This window comes from Amblyomma mixtum, chromosome 2 (assembly GCF_055824585.1).
Source record: "Amblyomma mixtum isolate Tamu chromosome 2, ASM5582458v1, whole genome shotgun sequence".
Lineage (NCBI taxonomy): Eukaryota > Metazoa > Arthropoda > Arachnida > Ixodida > Ixodidae > Amblyomma > Amblyomma mixtum.
The window spans coordinates 92,161,676-92,185,254 of NC_143013.1; the positions used below are offsets into that span (position 1 = coordinate 92,161,676).

Here is a 23,579-nt window from a genome sequence, read left to right on the forward strand (position 1 = left end):
TTATGCTGTTGTCTTTCATCATCGTTCGGAATTCGAACGTACGACTGTTCTCCGGTATCTCAGATTATCCTGATGTCCACCGATGCATAGCAAGTGGGCGAAAGAAAGCTCACGTGCCTCATTGTTTCGGATTTCTATATACGTTTTCAAACAGTTGCCGCAAGAATGGCTGCTCCAAGGAGAAACACTAGAATAGAATTGAGAAAAAATTTGCTATAACTGCCATTATGCGTGATATACGCATCTGATACGGCCATTCTGCTATCTTGGGCATGCGACTCCAACAGCGCTTGAATAATTAGCCTCTCGTCTAGGTACATATGAGTAAAATTGGTGCACAGTGTTAGAAAAACGGTTACAATATGGATGCGCCGATTTTATGCCTTGGCGAAATCTTAAATTTTTACTGGCCCTTTTGCGAGTGTGTCGTTTGTTTTTGTCGCATTTATATTTGAAATGCCTTTCGCTTTCTTTCTGCAGTTATCGTATCTAGAATATCGAAGAAACGTTTGTTTCCGGCCACACAAATGCTGAGCCTTGCGTTATTTTTCCCCCGAATTACCTTATGCGACGGAATCCCATCGATGCCGTTAAAGCTTAGTGGCATTGATTCATGGAGAGCGTAAAAGTATTATTTTTAATGGTTCAGTTCAAAAAGAAATTGCGCTACAAATATCCAAGAGTACAGACAATTAGACTCTCAAACGAGTCAGATTTCAGCATTATTTTCACAAATTTACGTTCAGTAGTATTTTCAGCCAGAAACTTCTACATAACTTGGCCGTACTAGCAATCCACAGAAAAAAGGATTAAAGTTAGAATTTTTTTACTTATTAAAGTTTAGGACCCTTCTTTGGTGAAAGAAAGAAATTTACATTTGCAATTTTTTTGTCGCCGTGCTGAATGAGCAGGGAACATAAATCTTACAGTTAGCCTATATTAAGTTTTGGCGTGAGTATAGGCGGCTTTACAAGAATTTCTTGTGCTGTAAGCAAGCGAAGAATGCTCTACGAACCGTTACGATCTGGATTTTGTAAACACATTCAACCTTCTTGATCCTACAAAGTTACCGATATTGTACACAGAAAAACTTCCAATTTTCTTACCTTCATAAATAGCGGCGGTGAACTTATGTGGCTGACGAAAGTAAGAAAAAAAAAGCTATCAGTGCCATAAAGACACGGCCTGTTCCGTAACTTCGAGCCTATCGGGAGACCTGCCGTATTGTCAGAAAGCTGTTGTTTGCAAATTTGTATACAACTTTTTTTTTCCTGCTTTCAGTTAGGCCTCACCGTTCACGAGATCAGCGCGTGCTTCCTTCAATACATTTCTTCAAGAGCTTTGGCTTATCCCAATACTGCTGAAAGTTCCTTAGGTTAAACGTACCACTTCCCGACTTCAATCATTCAAGGCCAATATCTTAGGCTGAGAACAACTCTTTTAGACATAGAGACGGACTGCATCTGGAGCTTTTACCTCTGAAAGTTTTAGATTGGAGGAAAACAACGGAGTGCCAGGTTGCTTACACTAAAAATACTCGACGAATAGTTCTGAAAAAATGTTGATGATAATTAATGTGTTCACACGTTACAGATCTTTTAACTTTTGTTCTCATTCAACAAATTTTCAGCTTAGCCATTTTGTGCTCAAAATTTTAAGTAGCGGAAACCTGTATTGTGGGAATTTTTGAAAAATTGGACTAATTAATAGCGATGACTCAGTTGTTAACAGCTTTAAAGTCATTCAGTCTGCCAAAGAATTGTACACAAATGGTTTAGTAATCGGCTTATACATAACTATGGTTCGGAATGAGAGCTTCATAGAACATCTAAATACAATTTTTGGAGGTATGAACAAGTTGGCACTCTTTTCCTCCTACGAAAGGACAAAGAATTTTTTAGGCATAGTTATTAGGTTTAAAAGAAAATGGCTGGTGTGATTTGAGCTTGAATGCTCCTGAGAGTTTAACGCGAGAACTCAGCAGTACAGAGCATTGATTTAAATTTTTCGGTATAGTAAACACAAAGAAAAGGGCTATATAGGCTGCCATTTTTCAGAGTCCCTTTTAGGTGTAGCTAGATTTTGCCTTTCCCCTAAAGCTAATGCAAAAGCTTATTGATCGAGGCTTGCAAAGGTGCGAGATGTAATATTCTAGTACTGTGTTTGGAGAATGTCTCCTACAAAGTGAAAAAAAAAAACGAGCTGTAAATGGCGCTCACCGGAAAAAATAGGGCGTCTTCGCAATGCGAGGTCATGCCACCCTCGTTTGCCCCTCTTCAAGCGGGCTCAGCTCTCCAATAGAGGCCCCACCTACTTTTACCGGAAGCCGCAAGCCCAAGTCTTTACTTCCTAGCTTTGATGAAGCCTTCAAAACCCATCAGGGGTGCATCTAGCACCTTTCGTTTTTTTTTTTCTGCAGCCGTTCATTATTCCCAAAGCGCCTGCACGGCTTGTCATAAGCCAGCCCCATTCGTTATCATTACTGGGCGCCCAGCGCGCGCTTTGGATCAGGTCGCTAAAGGAAACGAAAAGGAGCAAGGAGAGAGCAGGCACGTAGGCGGCGTGCGTCAGTTTGCCCTTCTCAGCGAATGATTTTCATTTTTTACTTTCTTCTTCCAAAATCCTGTGCTGGCAGCGCAAAAGGATCTGATAGAAAGACGAAATTTGACGAAGTTTCATCTAATTAAAACCTAAAAGGGTATGTGGCAGCGAATAGACTTTAATGTAATTTTTTGATAAGGTTGCACATTACGCATTCAATCACATCAGAGTTATCCCGAGAGATAATATTCCGAACTCATGGAGCAGTGCAGGTTTACCGATAGTTTTTTGATTTGCAGTTCGCTCTCCGCGACTTCAGCCAGCAGTGCGATGGGGATAGCCGAGAACTACCGACGTTTCTGAGTAGCAACGCTTTTGAGTCGCTACTTTTGACTCTACATCAGTAACAGCTGTCGTAAAAAGCTAAAAAAGAAATAAAAACATTTTGCGCATTTTTTCAAGGCTACAATTTCGACGTGCACAAAACCTACACTGCATGCGATGTCAAACACTCCTGTTATATGTGGCAAGAAGAAACATCATATACACAACAACAGACCAATAGTATTTGCTATTTAGGCACATTTCACCGCGGCACTTCTGAAACCAAAACTTTTTCAGCTGTATATAAAATAAAGTTGTACGTTAAGGTCAGTCGCATAGGTAGGTTACCTCGGGTAAATTGCCCCGCCGCGGTGGCTCAGTGGTTACGGCGCTCGGCTGCCGACCCGAAATACGCGGGTTCGATCCCGGCCGCGGGGGTCGAATTTCGATGGAGGCGAAATTCTAGAGGCCCGTGTACTGTGCGATGTCAGCGCACGTTAAACAACCCCAGGTGGTCAAAATTTACGGAGCACTTCACTACGGCGCCTCTCATAGCCTGAGTCGCTTTCGGACTTTAAACCCTAATAAACCAAAAAAACCAAACTTCGGGTAATGTACCTAGGCCCCACCTGCTAGCCACATAGCTGAGTTTGTAGTGTAGGAAGGGAATGGATTCCGCCGCATGAGCCGCGCTTGCTGAGTTCTGTTATCAACTGTTTGAATGCTGGACGGCGAACGTGAGCACTTAAATGGTCGACCCTGAAGGTAGCTGCGGGAAAAGAAGCATCTTCACCATGTGAGGCAAGCTGAGTTCAGTTGATCCAAACAACAGATAGACGAATCGCTACGATGATATTCAGACGGCTGACGTTCATTAATAGTAACTCTTTGAGCTTTGCCTCTTCGGCCTCCGAGATAATCAGAATGATGCTGCCAGTTTTAGTGGCATCTGTACGCTAGTGGTTCTGAAGCTGAAATGAAGGCTATTTTGGTTAGAGATTTTATATTCCCACATCTGACAAAGAAATGTAGCTCTTGTTCGAAGTCTGAGAACTGAGTTTGATTTTAAACCAGGCTGCTATGCTGGTTAGTGTTTAAAATTGAAAGCCTCGTAAAGTCGTCCAAATGACGGTAGATAAATACGAATGAAGTGCACCACTTGTTTATTCTGCTGGTTGTGCAAGTAATTCAAAGTTCAATTCTGCGGTCTGTACATTAATACAGTAATCCCTTTTTAGATGCCCAGTGCGGATGAAACTAAAAGTTAAACTCCAGCGTGAATAACTACATGAAAATGTTGCTAACAAAAATAACCTTGAAAAATAATTCAGCGTGTACAAAGAATGTGAGAGCTTCCTTGCTTTCCTCGATGTTTCAGGATTCATGAGCCAAGAACAGAATCATTCTATCTCCATTTGTTTAGAGAGGCAGAAGGAATTAGTGAAAACAATGGCAGGAAAACCAAAAACTGAGAATACTGAGCCTTAAAGTTTATTTAGTCGTTTGCTTTTGCCTTTGGCTTGAGGAACGCGACCCTAAAAGCACTGGAAGTTGTAATAATACTGATATGAGTGTGCTCCGTCGCCGGAAATCCCGGACTTCGCGATGGGTACTCAGGCCATCGGACCATGAGAAGCATGACTCGCTTAGAATTTATGAGGATCACAAAGAAAGCAATAAATTTTTCTACATATTTTACCCAAATTACACTGCAGTTTTTTTATGAGCCATATGAGAGTCCGAAAATCGCAAAAAAATTGAAATAAAATTCACGAGAAATTCTTCATTTTATTAGTGGCATAATATTAGATAAAAACAAACGATAAACAAAGAAGATGATATAGTGAAGTGTAAGCCATCTCTTTTTTTCTCTACTGCGTGTTTTTGTGCGCTCTAATTCTCAAACATAGCCTATCGCTAACCACATAGTATTGGAAAGTGAAAATCTTTTAGTATTATCCAAAGACTAGGAAGAATGAAGGCCACAAGAAAGGCTCCTTCTCTGATCGCACGTCCTGTCCCAAGACATGAATATTCGTCCTTGGATGAATATGATTGATTATCATTGTGCTGAGTAATCGACGACCAAAAAGATAACCCCCCCTTAAAGGCGCTTCCTCACCCTACGCAGGATCACCGTATCGGAGTCTCCTGTCGTCGGCCATTCTTCGGCTGCAGGAGAATGGAGTCCTGCAGATGCTCAAGGACCGCTGGTGGAGAGTACGGGATCCGGCCAAGCGCTGCCCTGAGGACACGGGCCCCGAGAGCCCCGGGTCGGCCAGCGAATTGGGCCTACCCAAAGTGGGCGGTGTCTTTGTCGTCCTCCTCGCCGGACTGGGTCTGGCCTGCCTCATTGCCTTCGCCGAGTTCTTTTTCAAAGCGCGCTCGGCACGAAGCTGAGGACTCGGTTCATCCGCTGCGTGCTCGTCGCTTCTGCAGCCGAAACAGGCGAGTGCACTGTTTGCATCGGATGTTTTAATGTGATTGAGAACACATAGTCTCAAGAGAGGAAATAAACTTGGAAATTGGGCAGGCAGTATGTGTTATTGTCCCGGCATCATTGAGATCCAACACACTGTAGCGCAGCAAAAGACGAAGACACAAGAGACGGGAGCCGAACACCACGAGGTTCGTCTCTCGTCTCTTGTGTCCTCGTCTTTTGCTGCGCTACAGTGTATTGGAACTATGTAAAAACAAGCCCAAAAAGCCACGCTACTGATCATTGAGATATTTTAGCACGGGGACGAAATGAAGACGAGAGAAGATTGACTAAGGGGTGCCTGCAACTGAAGGTGATTGAAAATTACTCCAAGCTAAAAACACACACACATATCCGGAGCGCCTGTTAACGTCCGTACGAAGCCCGCCAGAAAGGAAGGAAAACAGGAGTTACGAGTGCGCCAAACATTTCTGAATGGAGAAAAATGAAGGAAAGTACTACCGCTAAAACAGTTGGGAGTGAAGCAGTTGCGGTCCGCTCTGAAACTTCAACTGAATCGAGAGCATCAGCTGATTCTGCACCAAGACATGTGTATTAATTCGTTTATATCAGTGAGGCGTGGGGACTTCCGCTATCCAGCCTGTCGCTAATGCGACGTTTACGGGCCGCGCCACGGAGAGACTGGCTTTGTAGAGGCCACTATGTGTCAATGTCTGTCTGCCAACTCCCAGGAGACTTATTTCCTCCCATAAATTTCATCCTGCTACTGCTATCGGTGAATTACTCAGCTTGGGTTATTCCTCGTACTGCGATGCACTATAGACTTTTAACTTCATGTAGCATCGAGAATACACCGATAAATTTAGTTCGTCGAACACATAATCGTGCCCACTGCAACAACCAGACCAGGTCGACCAGTGCGGAAATCATCCTGATGGCTTTTAATCAGCGTAAAGTGCTTGGAACTTTCAGTGCGCGCATTGTGAACGAATGGCTTTCTGCTCTGTTAACTGTACGCAGTACTTCGAAGGTGAAGCCGTTGTGTCTTGTTGCAGTGGTGCAGTTCCAAAACTGTCTTCATACAATCGTACAGATGACATTGCGCTCAAAGGCAGTGTTTTGTGAGCGAGCGAGAAAAGAGAAAGAAATCCAAACGTACCGAACTATTTCGAGAATGGCCTTCCGGTCCTGTGCAGTCAGCGAAAGGGGGGCCTCCGTGCTCGTCAGTAAGTTCGCCGCAATTCTAACAATGGCAGCAATTTAACTCGACGTGGAGTAAATAGCTTTGCCGAAACGCTCGTAGGCAAAGACATTCTGCACTCTAGTGCGGTCATTGTATTAGATAGAACACAATAACGTCAAGCTTTATTTGGCAGTAGAGTGGAGCACTGCGCACTCATGAAAGTTCTTGAAACAAACAAACGAAATCGCTATCGCTAGATTTTGCAGCGGTTTCGCGTCTGAGTAGATCGTTCCAGACCTGTGGCACACATGTGAAGCACTCAGACAGCTTAGAGTCAGCTCATGCTTGAAGATACGAGGCTTAGAAAAAGAGAGCTGTGCATCGTCTGTGTACCACATGTGTTGTAGAGAGGTTTCTGGAAAAATTATTCCAAGGCTGTATCTTTCAATAACCTCAACATACGTAATATGTTGAGGTTCCGATTAACACACAACAATTCAACTACAGCGCTGCACAAAATTTCGCAGGCCAGCTGTGCTACTTCGACGGCAGCGTTTCGAAAAAAGATGAAAATGAAATGAATAACAGAAATGAATATTGCCAAAATCATTCCGGAAGGGTAACCTGAACTATCTCCACATCTTTTGTTTGAGAATTTGTAGGCAGTTGCCAGTAGCTTACTTTCCTGAAACCGGCATGCTGCATGTCTGTGTGTTGTTCTTTTTGGTGCCTACACCATCGAACTAATCCAACAATATGAGTGTTTTTACTACTGTCCTGGGCAATGCAGGCTGACTACTCCTAACGATGAAGAGGGTTGCTGACTTCTTGGGGCCATTGTACAACTGTGGCAGCGTCGCGAATGCCGTCGGCACATGACGAAGCATTTGAGGTAAGCAATGGGACGCGTTTGCAAGACATGGGTTGGTCCACAACTAATAACACAAACTTCAGTGGGCAATATCGGCCAGTTAGTAGGCAGAATGCAGTAAAGGGGGTCTTTCGAGCCATCCAGGTGAGGTCTTTAAAATAGTTAACTGATATGCTTCTCGATATTCTCACATCACATTCATCCGGCACCGCCTCTCTACCTGCGTGAATTTTACTGAAAATTTAATGGCAGGTTCGCAGCGGGCCGCTGTTTCGTTGCAACGCAGATATATTTTGAAATTTTCCACATCGCAGACTAATCACGGTTATTTCTTCAGGCAAACTTGTGTGTTGGTCGTCGCTAGCCGCATGGCCGTCGATATTTCGTCTGCGTTTGGAGAAGGAGAAATTTCGAGCTTCATTTTAGTCGTTTCTAAAAAAAGACCAAAGTTGTCGCTCAAACTCGCTAGTTTAGCCAATAAACGCGACGCCATAGAAGGCTGGAAGTTATCAGACCAGGCCCGAAAGAAACTTCATTTCTGCACTGTAGAGCAAAACTTATGTATCACTCTCACTAAGATGTGTAAGTGACAGACAAATTCTAAATGGCGCCAGCGCGCCAGCTTTTTTAGGCATCATGAACTTTAAGGGCAGTGGGAAGAGTGGCTTAGAGAAACCCGGCTCGGTAAGCTTGAGAAAACACTTCTGGTAGAAAAAAACGCTGGGCTAGCTGCTTTGAACTATCCTGCTTCCTTTCGCGCTGTTATGCAATGGAAAGTTGGTGATTAGGCGCCTCAGAGATGAAAAATAAAGCGACCTTTAAACGCCGCCAGTCGCGGAGCATAGCATATGCCTCGACGGGCGGGCAACAACAGGGAGCTATAGGCACAGCAGTAAAGTTCCTCTCTACCGACCAGGTAGAGACGCTCCCTTATTCTGTCCTTCATGAGCCTCCTTAAAAGTTATTTCCCGCGAGCTCCCCAGTAGGGTAAAAATTTGTCGGCGCATATCTAAAAACGCGATACGTAGTCATTATTTTCGAAAATTATGTAATCACGTTTTGTGAAAAACTCTACACCACCCATTAGGCAGTTGGTTGTGGAATCACTCATGCAGTTGTTCCTAATGTGGCCTTGCCTTGAGTGTGATCTTAAAGTGTGAACCCTTTCTGAAAAAAATGAAAAATCACGGCCAGTCGTACGATACTCCACGTCACCAGGCTATCACTGATTCGAAACACGACATAGGCGGAAAGTCCGAAAGACAGGACGATGACGGCAACATGGAAGAATTACGCTGCCTTCTGATTTCAGGGGGACCTCAGTATTATGTATGGCGAGAAGGGAAGGAAAGCGTTGTGAAGAGTGAAAAACACTATATTCTTATCGCTAAGTCCAGTAAAACCGCCACCCTTGGCAAACTGTAGCTGAAGGCTGCACCTCATAGCCACCTCCTTTTTCAACTTTGATGAGACATGGTTGAGTGTCTTAGCGTCACTGAAACGATTAAGTAAGCTATATCAACAATCTCAGACCAGTGACTAATTTCCGATAATCGCTAGTATGGTAGAATATTGACTCGATGCAGCATTTTCAAGACGCAGAGTGAGGTCTTTTAGTTCTTTATGTGGCATATATATTTCTCCCCCGTATCTCCCCGCCGAGAGAAATCTTGCAGCAACTTCTAACTAGAACTGTTTCGATTAGGCAGGATATCAAACCTTCGTTGCACTTAAAGTCTGTGCGAACGTCTCGCCACTCTGCTTGCCACCTTGAGGAAGTCATCCTAACACGGGCTGTAAGTCACAAGAAATATTTATTGCGTGAGCGAGGTATGTAAAGGTATTACGCGGATTTATCGCCAAGAAATGCGTCACGAAGGGTACTCAGTAATTCCTAACCATTACGTTTTAATATGAGGTGGAATTTAGAGGCCTTGCACTTGAAATCATAGCTTGGAATGCCCTCTTTAACCGGAGCGTGTGAATTTTTCATACAGTCCTCACCTATAACACTGTATGTTCGTTCCCGATGCACTTTAGTCGGGTGTACCTTTCCAACCCTGCGGCTAGTACCCCTCAAAGGTGGCCCTCCTCCAACCAATGACGTCGGCGTACTTTGATGCGGCGGTCTGAGCAATGGACGTACTGGCCTAGCATCAAAAATAAATAGCAGGTGCAATGCAGTTCACCAAGACTTCATGGTAATACGTCGACGGCATTGGTTGGCGAGATTCCTTTTACGGGCATCTGCCGCTTCTTTCTTGAGTTGCAGCGTACTATAGCCTCTCCAAGCTGTCGTAGTAAGGCTGTCTGTCGCGCCTCACCTGCTTTATAGGCTTGACGTTCAACTATAAACATTCTGACTCTCCCCAAGTTAGATCAACACTGTAGATGTCAGAATTTCGCGTAAGACGAAACGATAAAGAATTCAATTGTAAACATCAACCATTGACAAAAGGCAAATAGGTCGCCAGTACCTTTGGTGACTCCAACAGCTGCCGACGTCCTTTTACGTAGACATATAGGGATTGGTTCAGCAGTGACCGATGGGCATTGTTGTTTGTGGAATGTACATCAAAAACTGAAGTGCTCCTGGAAAAGAAAATATTCCGAACTTACATTTCAGTCCACCTCTCAGTTCTATAACTTAAAGATATCACCTTCAAAGATACCTGTTAGTAAAGATGTAGCGCAGGATTCTTCGGAGGATCCAAGTTCAGGTCGCCCGGACTGCTGGAATAATTCGTAACTAACCTCGATTTCGAGGATCAGTTACCTCTCCAGAATGCCTTACCTGTATATTCCGCGGCATATATGCGTACGTTCACACCGCGCGCCGTAGGTCTTTCCTGTACGTGCCGAACCGGAACATGGCGCCCGATAGCAATCCCTCTTTCTGCTGTCCAGCCTCTTATGCTACGTAGAAAGAACGAGCCAATCGTATTTCTTAGGTTTTATAGCTTTGGTGTTATCGCACTATTTGTTTTTATTCGTTCTTTTTGGCCTGAGGCGATGCTCAACGTACAAAACAGACAAATTGCATGCCCTAAAGTTAAACATCTCACAGCTCACGAAGCCAGACTAACGGAACGCCCCTGGTAATAAGAGTAGCCCGGCAGCTCAATCATGACCATTTAATCAACATGCGCTCACACGATCATAAACGCAGCTAAGCGTGGCGTAGTGTAAAATGCAAATTGGAAGCTTGTACCTTGATGGCTGTTTCCACGCAAATAAATTGAGTTTAGCTGGTGCTTGGTGAGTAAAGGACGTATGGTGCCCTGGGCAGGCCTGCGCCGCAGGGTGGACAGAAGGGAGATTGCGTTCGGAGAATGAAATAATCGGGTGCGTCGGAGAGCGCCAAAAATAATAATGTTAGTGACGGCGCAATCATTGCCAACGAGCAAAGTCCACAGATAAGTTCACATGAGATTGTGGAGCTAGGCGTAGGAAAAAAAGAATACTTAAAGAAAAATTGGAATCTTCTTGCTATGTGCCATGGTGCAGAAAATGATTTCCGTGCCCTGAGGACATTGGATAATTTGCGACGGCAAGGGTCGGCAGAGGCTTTTTATTTTATCTTCCTTGCCACTCCGTAGCGCACCACATGGCTGCTTTGTGTGTCGTGGTTGTTTTACTGACATCTTGGCGCTTCTTAAAGTAGTACTTATCTTTAAATGACCACGCTTCAGTCTGTTACATTATGTTTACTCGACTAAACCATTTTGGTCATGGGACTGTCCTTTGGTTGATAAGAGTAGAAAGGTACCAGCTATCACTGAACAAAAAGGAAAGGTGTTCAAATAGCGTACTTCATATATCTGTCAGTCCCATAATAACTCAGAGATTTTAAGAAGCCCTCGTTGCTTCCTGTGACAGCAAAAATTAAATTCGAGACATGGCGACACTGTACGGTGCTTAGACCACTTCAGAGTATAAAATATTTTTGATGTCTTCTTGTTTTGATTAGCATATTATTGGGCGGGCACGACTGTAGTTGTCTTGTAACGCGTTGCGGCGAAAACGAATCTCTTGTAAGTCAACAGGCGGGGCTTTCATCATTTTACATTTAAAGTTTACTTAAGCGGTTAATGGCTCGAAATTGGGCCCTGTGTAGCTATGAACTTTTTCAGGCATGTGTGCCCTGAAAGAAATTCGTTCCCGCGGTACCTCACGAAACAGGCGCCTGGTATTGCTGCACCAACGGATGGAGCATGGACGTGGCTTGTTGCTTGCTGTTCTTGCGCGTCATAATTTCACCGCACACCGCTGGTGCCATTCTATGCGCCGATGCGAAAAAGAATGAAAGAAGGATGATATAACACTCGATGAGACTACGGGTTATCTTGCTGTGCGGGAAATGCGTATTTATTGCATATCTTCGCTGGTCCATGGTTAAGTGTTGCTGTCTAAATGAGTGCAACTTAGGAGACAAGATCTGTGAAGTAATAACGTGTATTCTGTCTATACCCTTTGAGCGCCTTTCCGTACGGCGGCCATTTTAGCCTGTGCGTCGCATCGGAACGTTGAACTCCGCATTTAATTACTATTACCAAATTAATTTTTGGTCACACATCAATTAAATCATAGCCTCCCCGCCCCTGGTTGTTTCTCCTAACTTACGGCAATTTGCTGCACATTTTATCCATGACTTTAACATGTGCGTTATTCCGGGCCTCTATGTATCATGAAACATGCGGTGAAACATGCTGTATCATGAAATTGCTGCAGTAATACGGTTATCAAGCCTTAAGATTATCACAGGTTACTATAATAGCACAGCGCGCCGTACATATTAACCGCAAAAAACTACCGGGGGCACTTAAGTCTTTTTTTTTTAGAGCTGTGAATGCGAAATCTCCGTGACTCAAGGCCCATATATGCAAAATTAGCCATTTTCTACTTAACATTGATAGATGGCGGCGAGTCCTTGTTCCACTATCAACGCAGTGGCGCAACGGTGAAAAGATGCGCCACTACACTAGCATGTGGCTATTCCTGTCGCAGCCACCGGTAAGGATTGTGCGACACATGTTGCTCTTCCCGAGCAACTTCTCGAGCAGCTGGCGTCATGGTCCTCCGAAATTACCCGAACTTAGCCGAGCTTCCTCTGATTGGCTGCAGCCTGCGCGGCGCTCCTACAAACTTACCCGGCTTACTCGAGTTAGTAGCGAGTAACCGCGTTACCAGAGTGGACAGGAGGTGTGGAAACTTTCTGTGGACAGCTTTTGTGGACGCCACGCATGAGCCAAGTAATGCTTTAACAATAAAATACTGTTGAAAAGTTTAGCCTTTCATCCATTTTGCGCTTCTAAGCTTACAAGATGCAGATTCCAGGAAAAAAAAAACATTTGTTGGTATTTCCTCCAGTGAATGGAGCCTAAAGGCCCTTTTAGTAGTCTGGATTTTGAAGGTTTTGGTATCCGTCACTGCGCCGAAATGACTTGTTTTTATTTCATTTTTTTTTCTCGGGAAATCCGCATCCCTTAAACTTTTGCCTGTAGCTGTATAAATTAAAGTATCATTGCTCGGTCAAGGCACAGAACAGACTGGCCGTTGCGACCTGTGTATAAGTTTTAAAAAAATTTAAATGATTAATGAGGTGTGCCACACCCTCCTGACATACGCGTCAAAGTTGTGAACACGAACTTCTCTTTCCACAGGTGCGGAGTGTATGGTGTGAACCGGACAAGAAACAAGTGACCAGTGTTACTCCTTCCGGCACGAAGACAACGGCTGTTAAAAAGTGCGGGAATGGTGAATCAAGTGTAATTATATTATAGGACTTCATGTTGATCTGTTCTTTCATAGCAGGTAAGCCTGCCACCGGGGCCGTCTACAGGTCTGAAATAAAGTGATTGTTTTGCATCGAGCAGTGCATTCACGCAGCTCATTGAAGAAAATTATAAATAGGTTGCTATAAAAAGTCACTGTGACGTTCGATTCGAAACGGCTGATGCTGGACACTGTACCTCGCTCTGTACAAATCGGAAAATACAAAGCTGAGGCATCTTATTTCCTGTGAATTTTGGGGCATGCAACAACCTAGTTAGCTTTATCGTCTTTCAACGGGACATAGTACACTGATGTTTGCAGCGATTGTTATGTTCATCGCTATGAACAGTATAATTCAGCGATAGAAAATTGCCCTTCTGAAATGGCGGTTGGATATCTCTGTCGTTTAGATAAAGCAATAAAATTTTGGTTGATTCTATATTGCTCAGAGAACATACAAATGTTAATAAAACAACGTATGATTTCTACCCAGATACGTCAGGCTTAGATATTACATTGAACCACGAGCGGCTGGAAGAGGCTGCGATATGCGATGCTAGGCTGTGCGCCAGAAAGCCCTACTGGGAGCAGGCAGGAGGAAAGGGGTGGGGGTTCACAGTTATGGTTTTGGTAGGTAATGAGAGCTAGTTACACCGCTGGAGTCAGTACAGAGGACGTATTTAGTGTCCGCTTGGTTCCTTAAGGATATTTTTGCACTGTTTTTCGCACAACGTTGTTCCACATACGAAAACAAAACAAGAAATGTCTGAATCTGTCTGAAATGCAGAATGCGCGAGTCATCAAAGCATGCGTCATTCAACAAATTAGTGATGCCGATCCTCAGCTCTGAGTGATATCACCATGTTCGATATCCACCCTTACCGTCGACAGTCGAGGTTGGCGCGGTAAGTACAAGTATCCAAGTGCACATGTCTGAACGCGAACGAAGATGGGCAGTCCGGTCGCATTTTCTTTGGCCTCCATAAGCCAAATGGCGGTTCGCAGGCCAGTAGCGGTGCTACTGCGCGTTCCAACACCGCCTGCAATGATGCATGGTTCGACCGCTCTCCGTGCCGCAGGGGAATTCCCTTTGATAGGACCGCCGCTGCGATCGATACAACCAAGTCTTCTTCACTAAGCATTGGCCTTTTGTTAACCCTGCAGGTTGTGTCTTTCTGTTATCCGCGCGTCTTTCGGAAACTTCTTGTTCCCTTTGTACCAAAACAGCCGGCTCCTCAACAGCGCAAGCCCTGTCGGTTCTTCGCTGCATCGGTAAATCGCTGTGGCCGGAAAGGCAGGGTTCCTCAATGGTTCGTATGTAACACTTTTTTGCTTTATTTGCCGGAAAAGTTCTGAAGACTTGGCTGTGGTCTGAGCCGAGTGTCGATGAGTGTGCGAGTCCAGGCGTGACGTTCCGAGACGTTAGACATGTCTTGGACGAATGTGGATGCTGGGGGAAAGAAGTGCAAAAAATAATACGGCGACCAAAACGCGGAGCGTCTAATGGGCCAGAACGCACAGAAACCATCAACCAGCGATGGACCCTGCGCTGTGTTTTGTGGTTTTTCGTCATGGCTGCCATTTGGGTGGGTTTTATTCAGAGTCCTATACTTTTTGAGCCCCAGAGCTTTAAACCTTCAGTCCATATAGATTTACAACTATTTAGAATTCGCCAGCCCTTAGGTGAAAAACGATGTTTTCTCTGCAACGTATTCGGATTCAGAGGCACGATTATGTCACGAACTATAGTCACCCTTCTTGAGTACTTTTCGAAGCAAAAACAAGGGGTGCGTATCAAACAAACAATAATTTCAAAAAGTACATGAGTCTACCTTAATGTTTATTGTATAGGAAGAAAACTTTAAACTTTAGATTTTCTTGCTTGGTTTATCTCTTATTGGCTGTTGTTTCATTATTTTCTTCAGTCCTTCCTTGCCTGCTACTGATCAATCACACTGAATTTTTCCTCTCGTGCCAGAGGGTGTGGTAAGGTTTTGGACACCCTCTTTTTTTCTTTTTGTTGTCCGATGTTTTTATTATCCATCAAAGCGACCTGAAAATAAGTTTGCAATATTAATGCCCTATCGCCCCTTCAAGAGCACGTCGTTGTTGTAAGCAGGCCGTAAATTTGCATAAGCCATATAGACAAGCGTCATGTTTGTAAACAAAGGTGGCGCTGCGGTCGGCAGCGACGCGGGGTGTAGCAAAAACGTAGCATGCCTACCCCGCGCCAAGCGATGCTGCCTTCGAAACCAACTCGCGTGCGCTCATATTTCAAAGCGTGCGCGTCGCTTGTGGTTAGAAATATTTCTGTTGGTGACCGGAGAGCAGTTCAGCACTTCTTCAGCCTGTTCGCCAGACGGAATTATCTGGCGAAACGCTGCATAGGCTTCCTTCTGGGCTCCTATGTTTGGCAGCAACGGCGCGGCTACGGCGGTCGACTAGGTTGACTTATTATTTGAAACCGCGAAAGCACGTGGTATACAGGTCTGTAGTCTCAACATTTGGGGCGATACAGCATACCCGGTCGCTAAGTGCAAGAAAAAGGACGACGAGAGGCAGCTTTTTCCCATGACGAACCTTTGTGATGTGCCTGCTCTCGTCCAGCCACTTCAGTACGGAGAGCGCCGAACACTACTGGACAGTGAAGCCATGCACTTACTTTAAATTAGTCATGTAAATGCGATCTTCACTGGTAATGTCTGAAAAAATTCATTTTTATTCGCTTGGCTTTAAGAGAGGTGCACAGGCGAATGGATAGAAGTGTATACCTCGAGCTACAACGAAGTTACGTTTGCTGTGCAGAGCTAAATATTTGAAGTCAATCTGATTGCATGCCTTATGCTTGATAAATAGTTTTTGGTCTGGTATTTGCTGTTTTCGCCAGGTTCTGATTGGCCATAATGGTAAAATTCAGGTAAAATGGGAAATAACACTGCATGATTTTGCCGATACCTTAGTGACGTTTAATCGTTTTCTAGGATAGGTGGTGAAAAACGTACAAGTTGAAGCTCGTGGAAGCGAAAATAGAGAAAAAGCTCCGCGTCGTATATTCCTACTACAGGACTACAGTGCTGCTTCAAACGTCGCGCTTAGTGGCCCGACGAATGCTGAAGGCGACTGGCAGCAGCTGTTTTTTTTTTTTTAGCTCGAAGAGATGCTCGGGACGTAGTCCGGGTGACTGTCGCCTGAAAACGGCCCCCTGCGTTCAATTTACGGTCACAGCCACATGAAATGTCCAGTCCATACTTCTCATAATGAGAGCCCGACAGAACGCGAACAAGCTGCAGACGTTGACTCTTGCACTGTTCGCCGCGCGACTGAAGAGCAAACATGCGGATTAAGAGACGCAAACTTGTTGTCTCGTCTAGTCCTCGTCTACTTGCGCTGCTATTTATTTGTTCAAAACTATCATATTCCGATGCAGAAATGCAATACTAGCCGCGCATACGATCCGTCGCCGAACTTTTCCCGCTCCACGGCCGCTGCGCATCGCTTTGGCCCATATCTAAATGCGATAAACTTGTGGAAACTTGTGCCGCTGCCTTTCTTCAGCATTGAGGTCCAACCACCCGCACCACAGCTCGCCGGAATATTGCAAAATGCGTTCAAAAACGCTCAAGCATGGCATACCCAAGGCACACGGTACCGGCTTTTGCCTACACAACGAAAGTCACTGCTGACGCCAGCGCCGCCGCATCTCCGTGACGTCACCGCCTGACGCTTGTCTATAGGATATACGGTATTTGCACGGAGAGGAGATTGCAGGAGAATATTTCGGGCTACAATATTTGCACCGGATGGCGCGCCGTGAGATCTCTTATTTCCACAGCCTTGTGTACGCATGCATGTGCGTTCTCAGTAACCGTCCTTCTTCTTCACATATTTTGCTCTTTTTATATTCCTTTCCCAACTGCGCTACAGATAACGTAGCATATGTTTTGATAACGTTCCTTTCTATTTTATCTTCCTTTCTTATTTCCGCTTGCTGCGCCACAGCGTAGCGGTACCAGCAAATAATTGTCGCTGTTATGAGATGTGTCAAAGTTATATGGTATTCAGACCTGTCTCCTACCCAAAGCTTCAATAGAAAGCCTTATTATCAATCAGAGATCGTTTCCACTGGCTCAAACATGGGTAAGAAGCAGAGCGCAAAATAATGAAATTGCAATCCCGGTCGCTTTTGCTTGTCTGGTTGAAGCGGTAGTGTAACCAGGATTTATGGGTGGCTGTTCGCGATAGCATGGCTCGCGGTTATGGCACTCATGACTTCTGATTACTGCTGACGACCAGCCTTTGCTTGTTTCTTTGCACACCCGGAGAAAGGCTATAAAAGGGGATTTTGGGGGTGACCATTACATCTCGAGCTTCTAGCTTGCAGCGTCACTACAGTACGCTTTAGCGTGCAGCAGTGGCGCTCTGCGCTTACAAAGTTTGCGCCTGTACTGTCCTCAGAAAATTCAAAGGTAGTATCCCCTTCATCACAAAAATGCCTTGAACACGCAGTAGTACTGCGAAAGAAAAAAAAGAATACTGGACCCTGCTACTGTCGTTTTAACCTGGAGAGCCATCTTGAAGCCGAAGTTTTTAGAGCCATATTGAAATCCGATAAATTCCCAACAGTAACTCTAGATTAAAATATGTGACCATGAAAATTTTGTGGGGAGAGGTAGTACATACTCTAATATTCTTAGCAGAAAAAAATCGCATGCTTATTATCTTACTTTTCTCGCGTTTCAAAAAATGGTTCTAAATAGCCACAGGCCGCTTTTTATAATGGGTTCAGGTGGCGCTATCCTCTCGACATCGGTTTGATGTGCTTCCAATATTTTCCTTATAAAAACATCCTAACGAGCGTCAATCTCATCATGCGGACTGCACCGCACCTCTGAGCGAGAGCAAGTGAAACTGGTCAAACTTCTAAGAAACGAACTTAGAAGTTTTCTTTGCGTTCGCTACCTATCTTGAGACTGCGCACCGACCTCTGATTGCCCTGTTCAAACATTCTAATGTTTGAAATTGGTATACACTGGCAGCACAATAGTTAAGAATTTTCTGAAGAGCTCATAGGACCTATTCTTCAGCCGAATCCCTGAAGACGGTGCCCATAACACGAATGCAGTTAAAATCGACAAGTTCCTTGTACCAACAAACTCACAGACGGATAAGTTGAATAATTTATCTGAAGAACTGTCTTTCCAGCTTCTGTGAAAGTAGAGGAGTCTTAACTGCCGTAACTTTTAAAAGTAGACAAACCAGAGCGAGGCTTCGAAAGTTGGAACCACGAGGTGTCGTAATAAGCGAGCTGCCGCGTAAAGCATCCGACGGCAGTCTCTGCGAGTTCACTGCCAAATATACTTTTTTTTTCGTCTGTTCTACACGGGCGTTCCACTTACAAAGGAAGAAGGCCACCGACGGCGGCGGCAGAGGAAGCGGCGTGCGAATTCCGTGGTGGCAAAGAGGCTCAAAAGATTTCATTAAACGCCAACTTCCCGCGTGCCTGCGCGCTTCCCTTTGCGGCGCGTGAAAGGAAGTTGGCGCGAAAGTTAGCCAAGAGAGCTGTTGGGGCGGTACAACATCCGAGGATTTTAGGTTTTGGCGCTCACTCCGGTTTTCGACGTTCGATGTTGGCGCCTAGTCTCTGTGTACGTCGGAATTCTTCGCATTGTTCAGAGCGACGGTAATTAAGGGAGAGGAAAGCTTTTGATTTTCTCGTTTTTCTTTGGCTGTTTTTTCATCAGAGCGTTGCTCAGGCTGTGCAATAGATCCGGATGGTGCAGAAAGGAGGCGTTGCTAAAGAAAACAACTAAAGTTAGCATGATAGAAACTAAAATGAGCCATAGCCTAAAATGAGCCATAGCGAAAGAAAACAACTAATGTTAGCATGATATAAACTAAAACCAGCGAGAGCCTCGCTTTTCACTCAGTGAAAGTTAATACACCGATGGTTCTGGGGATACATGGATAATAAGGGAGTAATTACTCATTGGCATCCACCCAAGCGCAGCCATACGGCTACAAAGGAAAGCTATACAGCTTTCTCAGAAACTTCGTAGTTAAAGAAAAATTCGTCCTGGACCCCGGACCAGGACGAATTTTTCTTTAACTACGAAGTTTCTGAGAAAGCTGTATAGCTTTCCTTTGTAGCCGTATGGCTGCGCTTGGGTGGATGCCAATGAGTAATTACTCCCTTATTACAAATCTACTCCACCTTGGGGGATTCCCCTAAAAAAAAACATTTGGATACATGGATAGTTCAAGCCTTTATATCATGAGAACTGTTCAGACAAGGAAAAAGTTACTCATATAAAAACGTTTTCGTTAAGTGTATGAGTAAAAGAATAAAGACGGGAAAAAGGCGTGTCGTAACTGCGTTATTGAAAACTGATTGATAAATAAAGAGTTAGATGCCCTTACCCAGTGTTTTTTTTCTCGCACTGGCATATTTGCGTAAATTTTATCACTTTTTTAAAGAATGGATCAACTTGCTGACAACTTGTTCTGCCAAGAGATGGAATAAGGCCAAATGCATTGTTTGTTATTCTTCACCGGCTATGGCCGGAAGGCTAGCGAAGGAAGTAGAGCGATATAGGGCCCAGACACTCAATTTTTCGATCAATACAACATAATTTTTTTTTGTCACTGCAACGGTGACAACTGAATGGTGCTTTGTTTTTTGAGTCTCCCGCGCTTTCGCCGGATGAGAAGGTTCGGTGTTGTGTCCCTTCCGTGTTGGCTCTGACACCATCAGTACTAGCTGTGCATATGAGCATAAGTTTGCGCGGCTTCAGAAATAGAGATATGACGTGAACGTTTCTAATGGCCAGATGCGCTATAAGAAAAATAATGTATGCCGCTGACGTTTTTCTCGACATTACCCAAGGAAGTTGCAAGACGGTATGAACTCAGCAGCGTTTTCAGTTTTTACCGGAGTGCTGATTAAAAGTTAATGACATCGTAACGGACCTTTACAGAAAAGTCCGACGGCATTTTCGGCGTTCTTGAGTTTATCTTGGGAACGATTATGTGCTCGAATTATCTTGCGGATTCATGTAAATTTGCTATACTTACTATTGTTCTTATCACGGGATAAAGCTGTAGCCCAAGCTGCAGGTGACTGGTCTTCCAATTTCAATGAATAAATTTGCTGTGTCTAATGAGAATGTTGATTACGCACTGACGGCCAGGTAATTATCGGTGTGTTATTGCTATGCAACAACCACCTCTAACGCCGTGCTTGCGTTCTGCATTGGGATAATCAAGCAAGTGACAGGCCATATGATAACAGCTTGCCTTGGCCTTGCGTCAGGCCATCTCTGTGTAGCTTGCAACTTGCATTCGTAGCAGGTGTTGTGAGCACCAACTAGCTCTGCATTAAGCGGTATTTTCTGGAAGGTTTGAGCTGCACTGTAATACTTGCGGGAATCCGGAGCATCTCTTGCCTTTTGTTTTCAGATCACACTTGTAACCTTCTCTTTGGCGAAAGTCGCTACGCTTTGTGCATAATGAAGAGATGTCGCGTAAGCACATCCGATAAGCGCGCCCGCTATAGTCCATCGGAAGAGCCTTGCTACCGAAGGTCTTAAGCTTCAGAATACATAATATATGCCCCGCGTGGACTAGTTAGTGCCGGGATTATAGCATGTGAAGCACTGGTGACAGCCCTGTGACTGCGCACATCGCTCTAAGAACAAGTCTGACTAAGAATGCGAGCATAAAATAGGAAGAATCTCTGCCTTAGTGTCTCTTCTTTACGGCGGCTGAAAACTAAACAAAATGCGGAAATCAATTACCATAAAAATTACTGGTGGTATATTGGCCTACTTGTGCTCGTTGTATGACAGGATTGCTGACTGAACGATCTGCGGGCTCTGACATGGTATTCGAACAATACTATGTTTTGCTTGCTTCCTTTTGTTTACAATCTGAAAAAAAAATATAACTCGCAAAATTCTACAGTAAGTTAACGAAACAGCATGCTGCTTTTCTTTCTTTTTTTCCATTAATGCCTCGGCACGAATCTTGTCACCTTTGTTCCCCACCCGGCAAATGCTTCGTGATCAGGTGAACGATGTTCTGAATTAAAAAAGAAACAAAATCGCTTTGTTTTTAGAACCTTAATATGCCTGAGTTTGCAATAAGTACTGCTGAAATTAGATAAACCGAGACAAACCAGGCTACGACAGAATAGCTTTGCCATGAAAATTACTATGTTGATTGAATTTTGTTTTCTATGCGATTAGCACATATAGAGGGCGTTTGACCGACGACTTTACACAATTTTTGAAAGTAAGATTTGTGAGTTAGAAGATCTTTGGCATAGCATTGTAAGTGGTGTAGTACACAACAATAAACCTTGGATGTGGTAACTAGAAGGCTGCTTAACTAATACTGAATAGTGAACTTTTTAATTAATGCTGTTATGGTGCTAATTTTTTAGAGGTATGTAGCCTGCAGTACAGAATATCCATACCAGTTTTCAGAATTTCGAAAGCGAGGTTAACGTCGGCGCTGGGGCCGAAGAAATTTTCGGCATTTCGACGAGATAAGGGCGCCGGAGAGGTTGCTTTGCCTGCAAGCTTCTCGAAGGCGCACGTATTTTGGCGTGATGTAGCCAAAATCTGTTCGGCCTCATCGCCGAGAGCAACCGCGTTTTTGAGATTGTAAAAACTCATATGGATAATATTGAGTGTAGGTTACACGCCGCTCAATAATTAAGGAGCCTAACAATACTAGTTAACAAGTAAACTATTCAATATTGGTTGACCGTCCTTCTAGTTAGCAAGTCTTATCTTGTTTCTGATACTACACCTCTGACATTGCCATGCTGAAAAAGTGCTATTCTATCTCAAAACGCCCATTAGGTGGAACACCCTGTATGGCGTGAAATGCCAACACAAAAGTTTCGCCTTCTAAATAAATTTAATAAAAAAACATTGTGCTGTCTTTAAATCTGTGACTAGGTACATAAAATACTTCGCAAGGAATGCACCTGTTTAGGAGAGCATTATCTGCCGAAGAACACGAAAATAATTTTGCAGTCATGCTTGACATGCAGGAAGAACAGAAACAATGTAGATAACAAAAGAGTACTCTGCGAGTGATGGCTGTCTACCATTTAGTGCTTTTGCCTGTCTCTTCCAGCGCTATGCCCTTGCATTTACTAGCCTCTCACAACGTTGCATTTTAAGGAAGTCAGACATTTCCATGCTGCCATAAAATAAAAATAACACCCATTACGTTTGTTCAGCAACAGAACTGCGCAGCCCTGAACAACGTTTGCAGACGCATTGATATCGTCGCCAAATGCTCGTGAGCTGTATATCTGGGTGAGGTTAAATAACCTCATGTGATCAAACATAATACGGAGCCTTTCACTGAGACATTAATTTCTGGACCTTAGCGTACAGATGTACTATCTTGCAGGCGAGGTAAATTAAAGATGTGATACTACCGCTGGATATCCTTTAGTTCATGATCGGTTAGAATAAGCCTCAGCAAATACGGTACACAAACACTATACACAAGAGACGTTGATCATATGGGTCGCGATTACAAATGGGCGAACTTCATGTTTAAGACCAATCATATTTTGAAGAGTAAACGTTCGGTGCATTCCGCGACAATTTGTGGACTTAAAGGAAACTTCTCACACTGACAACGCAAGCCTCTGATATTATTATTACAATTGGTTGCAAGAGCTAAATTAGTTTTCTTCCTTTCTAACTTCTGAGCTTCGTTTTGAGTCATCGCAATCTGGCCTGGCTGACCTAGTTTGCGAGTGTATAGACTCTAATGAAGAAAGACAGATGCAGAAGGCACAAGCAGTGCACCAAGTTGTTGTTCTTAAAGGAAATGTGAGTTATTAAGCATGAAATGCTTTTAGCTCCCGTTGTCGGCAGTGTGGTGACGTCACGCCGAGACCGAGAGCCATCATCCGGGCACTGAAATCCACTCATCCGGGCCCTTAATTCCAGTCATCCGGGCACTGAAATCCACTCATCCGGGCACTGAATTCCAGTCATCCGGGCACTGAATTCCACTCATCCGGGCTCTGAAACGAGAACATCCGGGCACCGTACGAGACTTAACGAGATTTAACGAGACTCTCTAAGCCCTCCTACGCGACCGGCATGCAAGCGCCGGTCGGTCTCCAAACGAGACAACAAATAACTGCTGCCAGTGCCTTCTCAATGTTTATCAAGATATCAGTGGAGCTGTGGGTTTGATAATGCACGGAATTATAATTTCAGATTTCTAATAACGCGTGCAAAAAGCACATAAATGCCACGTTACACTTCGTTGTCATACGTGATCCGGGGGAGAAGCGCTGCGTTCAAAGGGCAAGGCATCGCGCCGAACGGGTGGTGGCGTTCCTCCCTTCCTTTACGGTGCGGTTCGGGTGTCCACCGAGATGGCAGAGAATTACTGCGCCATTTCCTTTC

At 44.3% G+C, this 23,579-nt stretch overlaps 1 protein-coding gene across 2 annotated transcripts in view; it reads left to right on the forward strand.

Moving 5' to 3' along the window:
• LOC149360174 (glutamate receptor ionotropic, kainate 2-like) overlaps positions 1-13,231 on the forward strand; it is a 104,192-nt gene extending 90,961 nt beyond the window's left edge. For both annotated transcript variants that reach the window (XM_089572197.1, XM_089572198.1), the window contains exons 14-16: positions 4,997-5,313; positions 7,279-7,380; positions 13,023-13,231. In XM_089572197.1, the coding sequence (XP_089428323.1) occupies positions 4,997-5,265 (269 nt within the window). In that variant the 3' untranslated portion in view covers positions 5,266-5,313; positions 7,279-7,380; positions 13,023-13,231. The remainder of the gene's footprint in view (positions 1-4,996; positions 5,314-7,278; positions 7,381-13,022) is intronic.
• Positions 13,232-23,579: the final 10,348 nt, after the last annotated feature.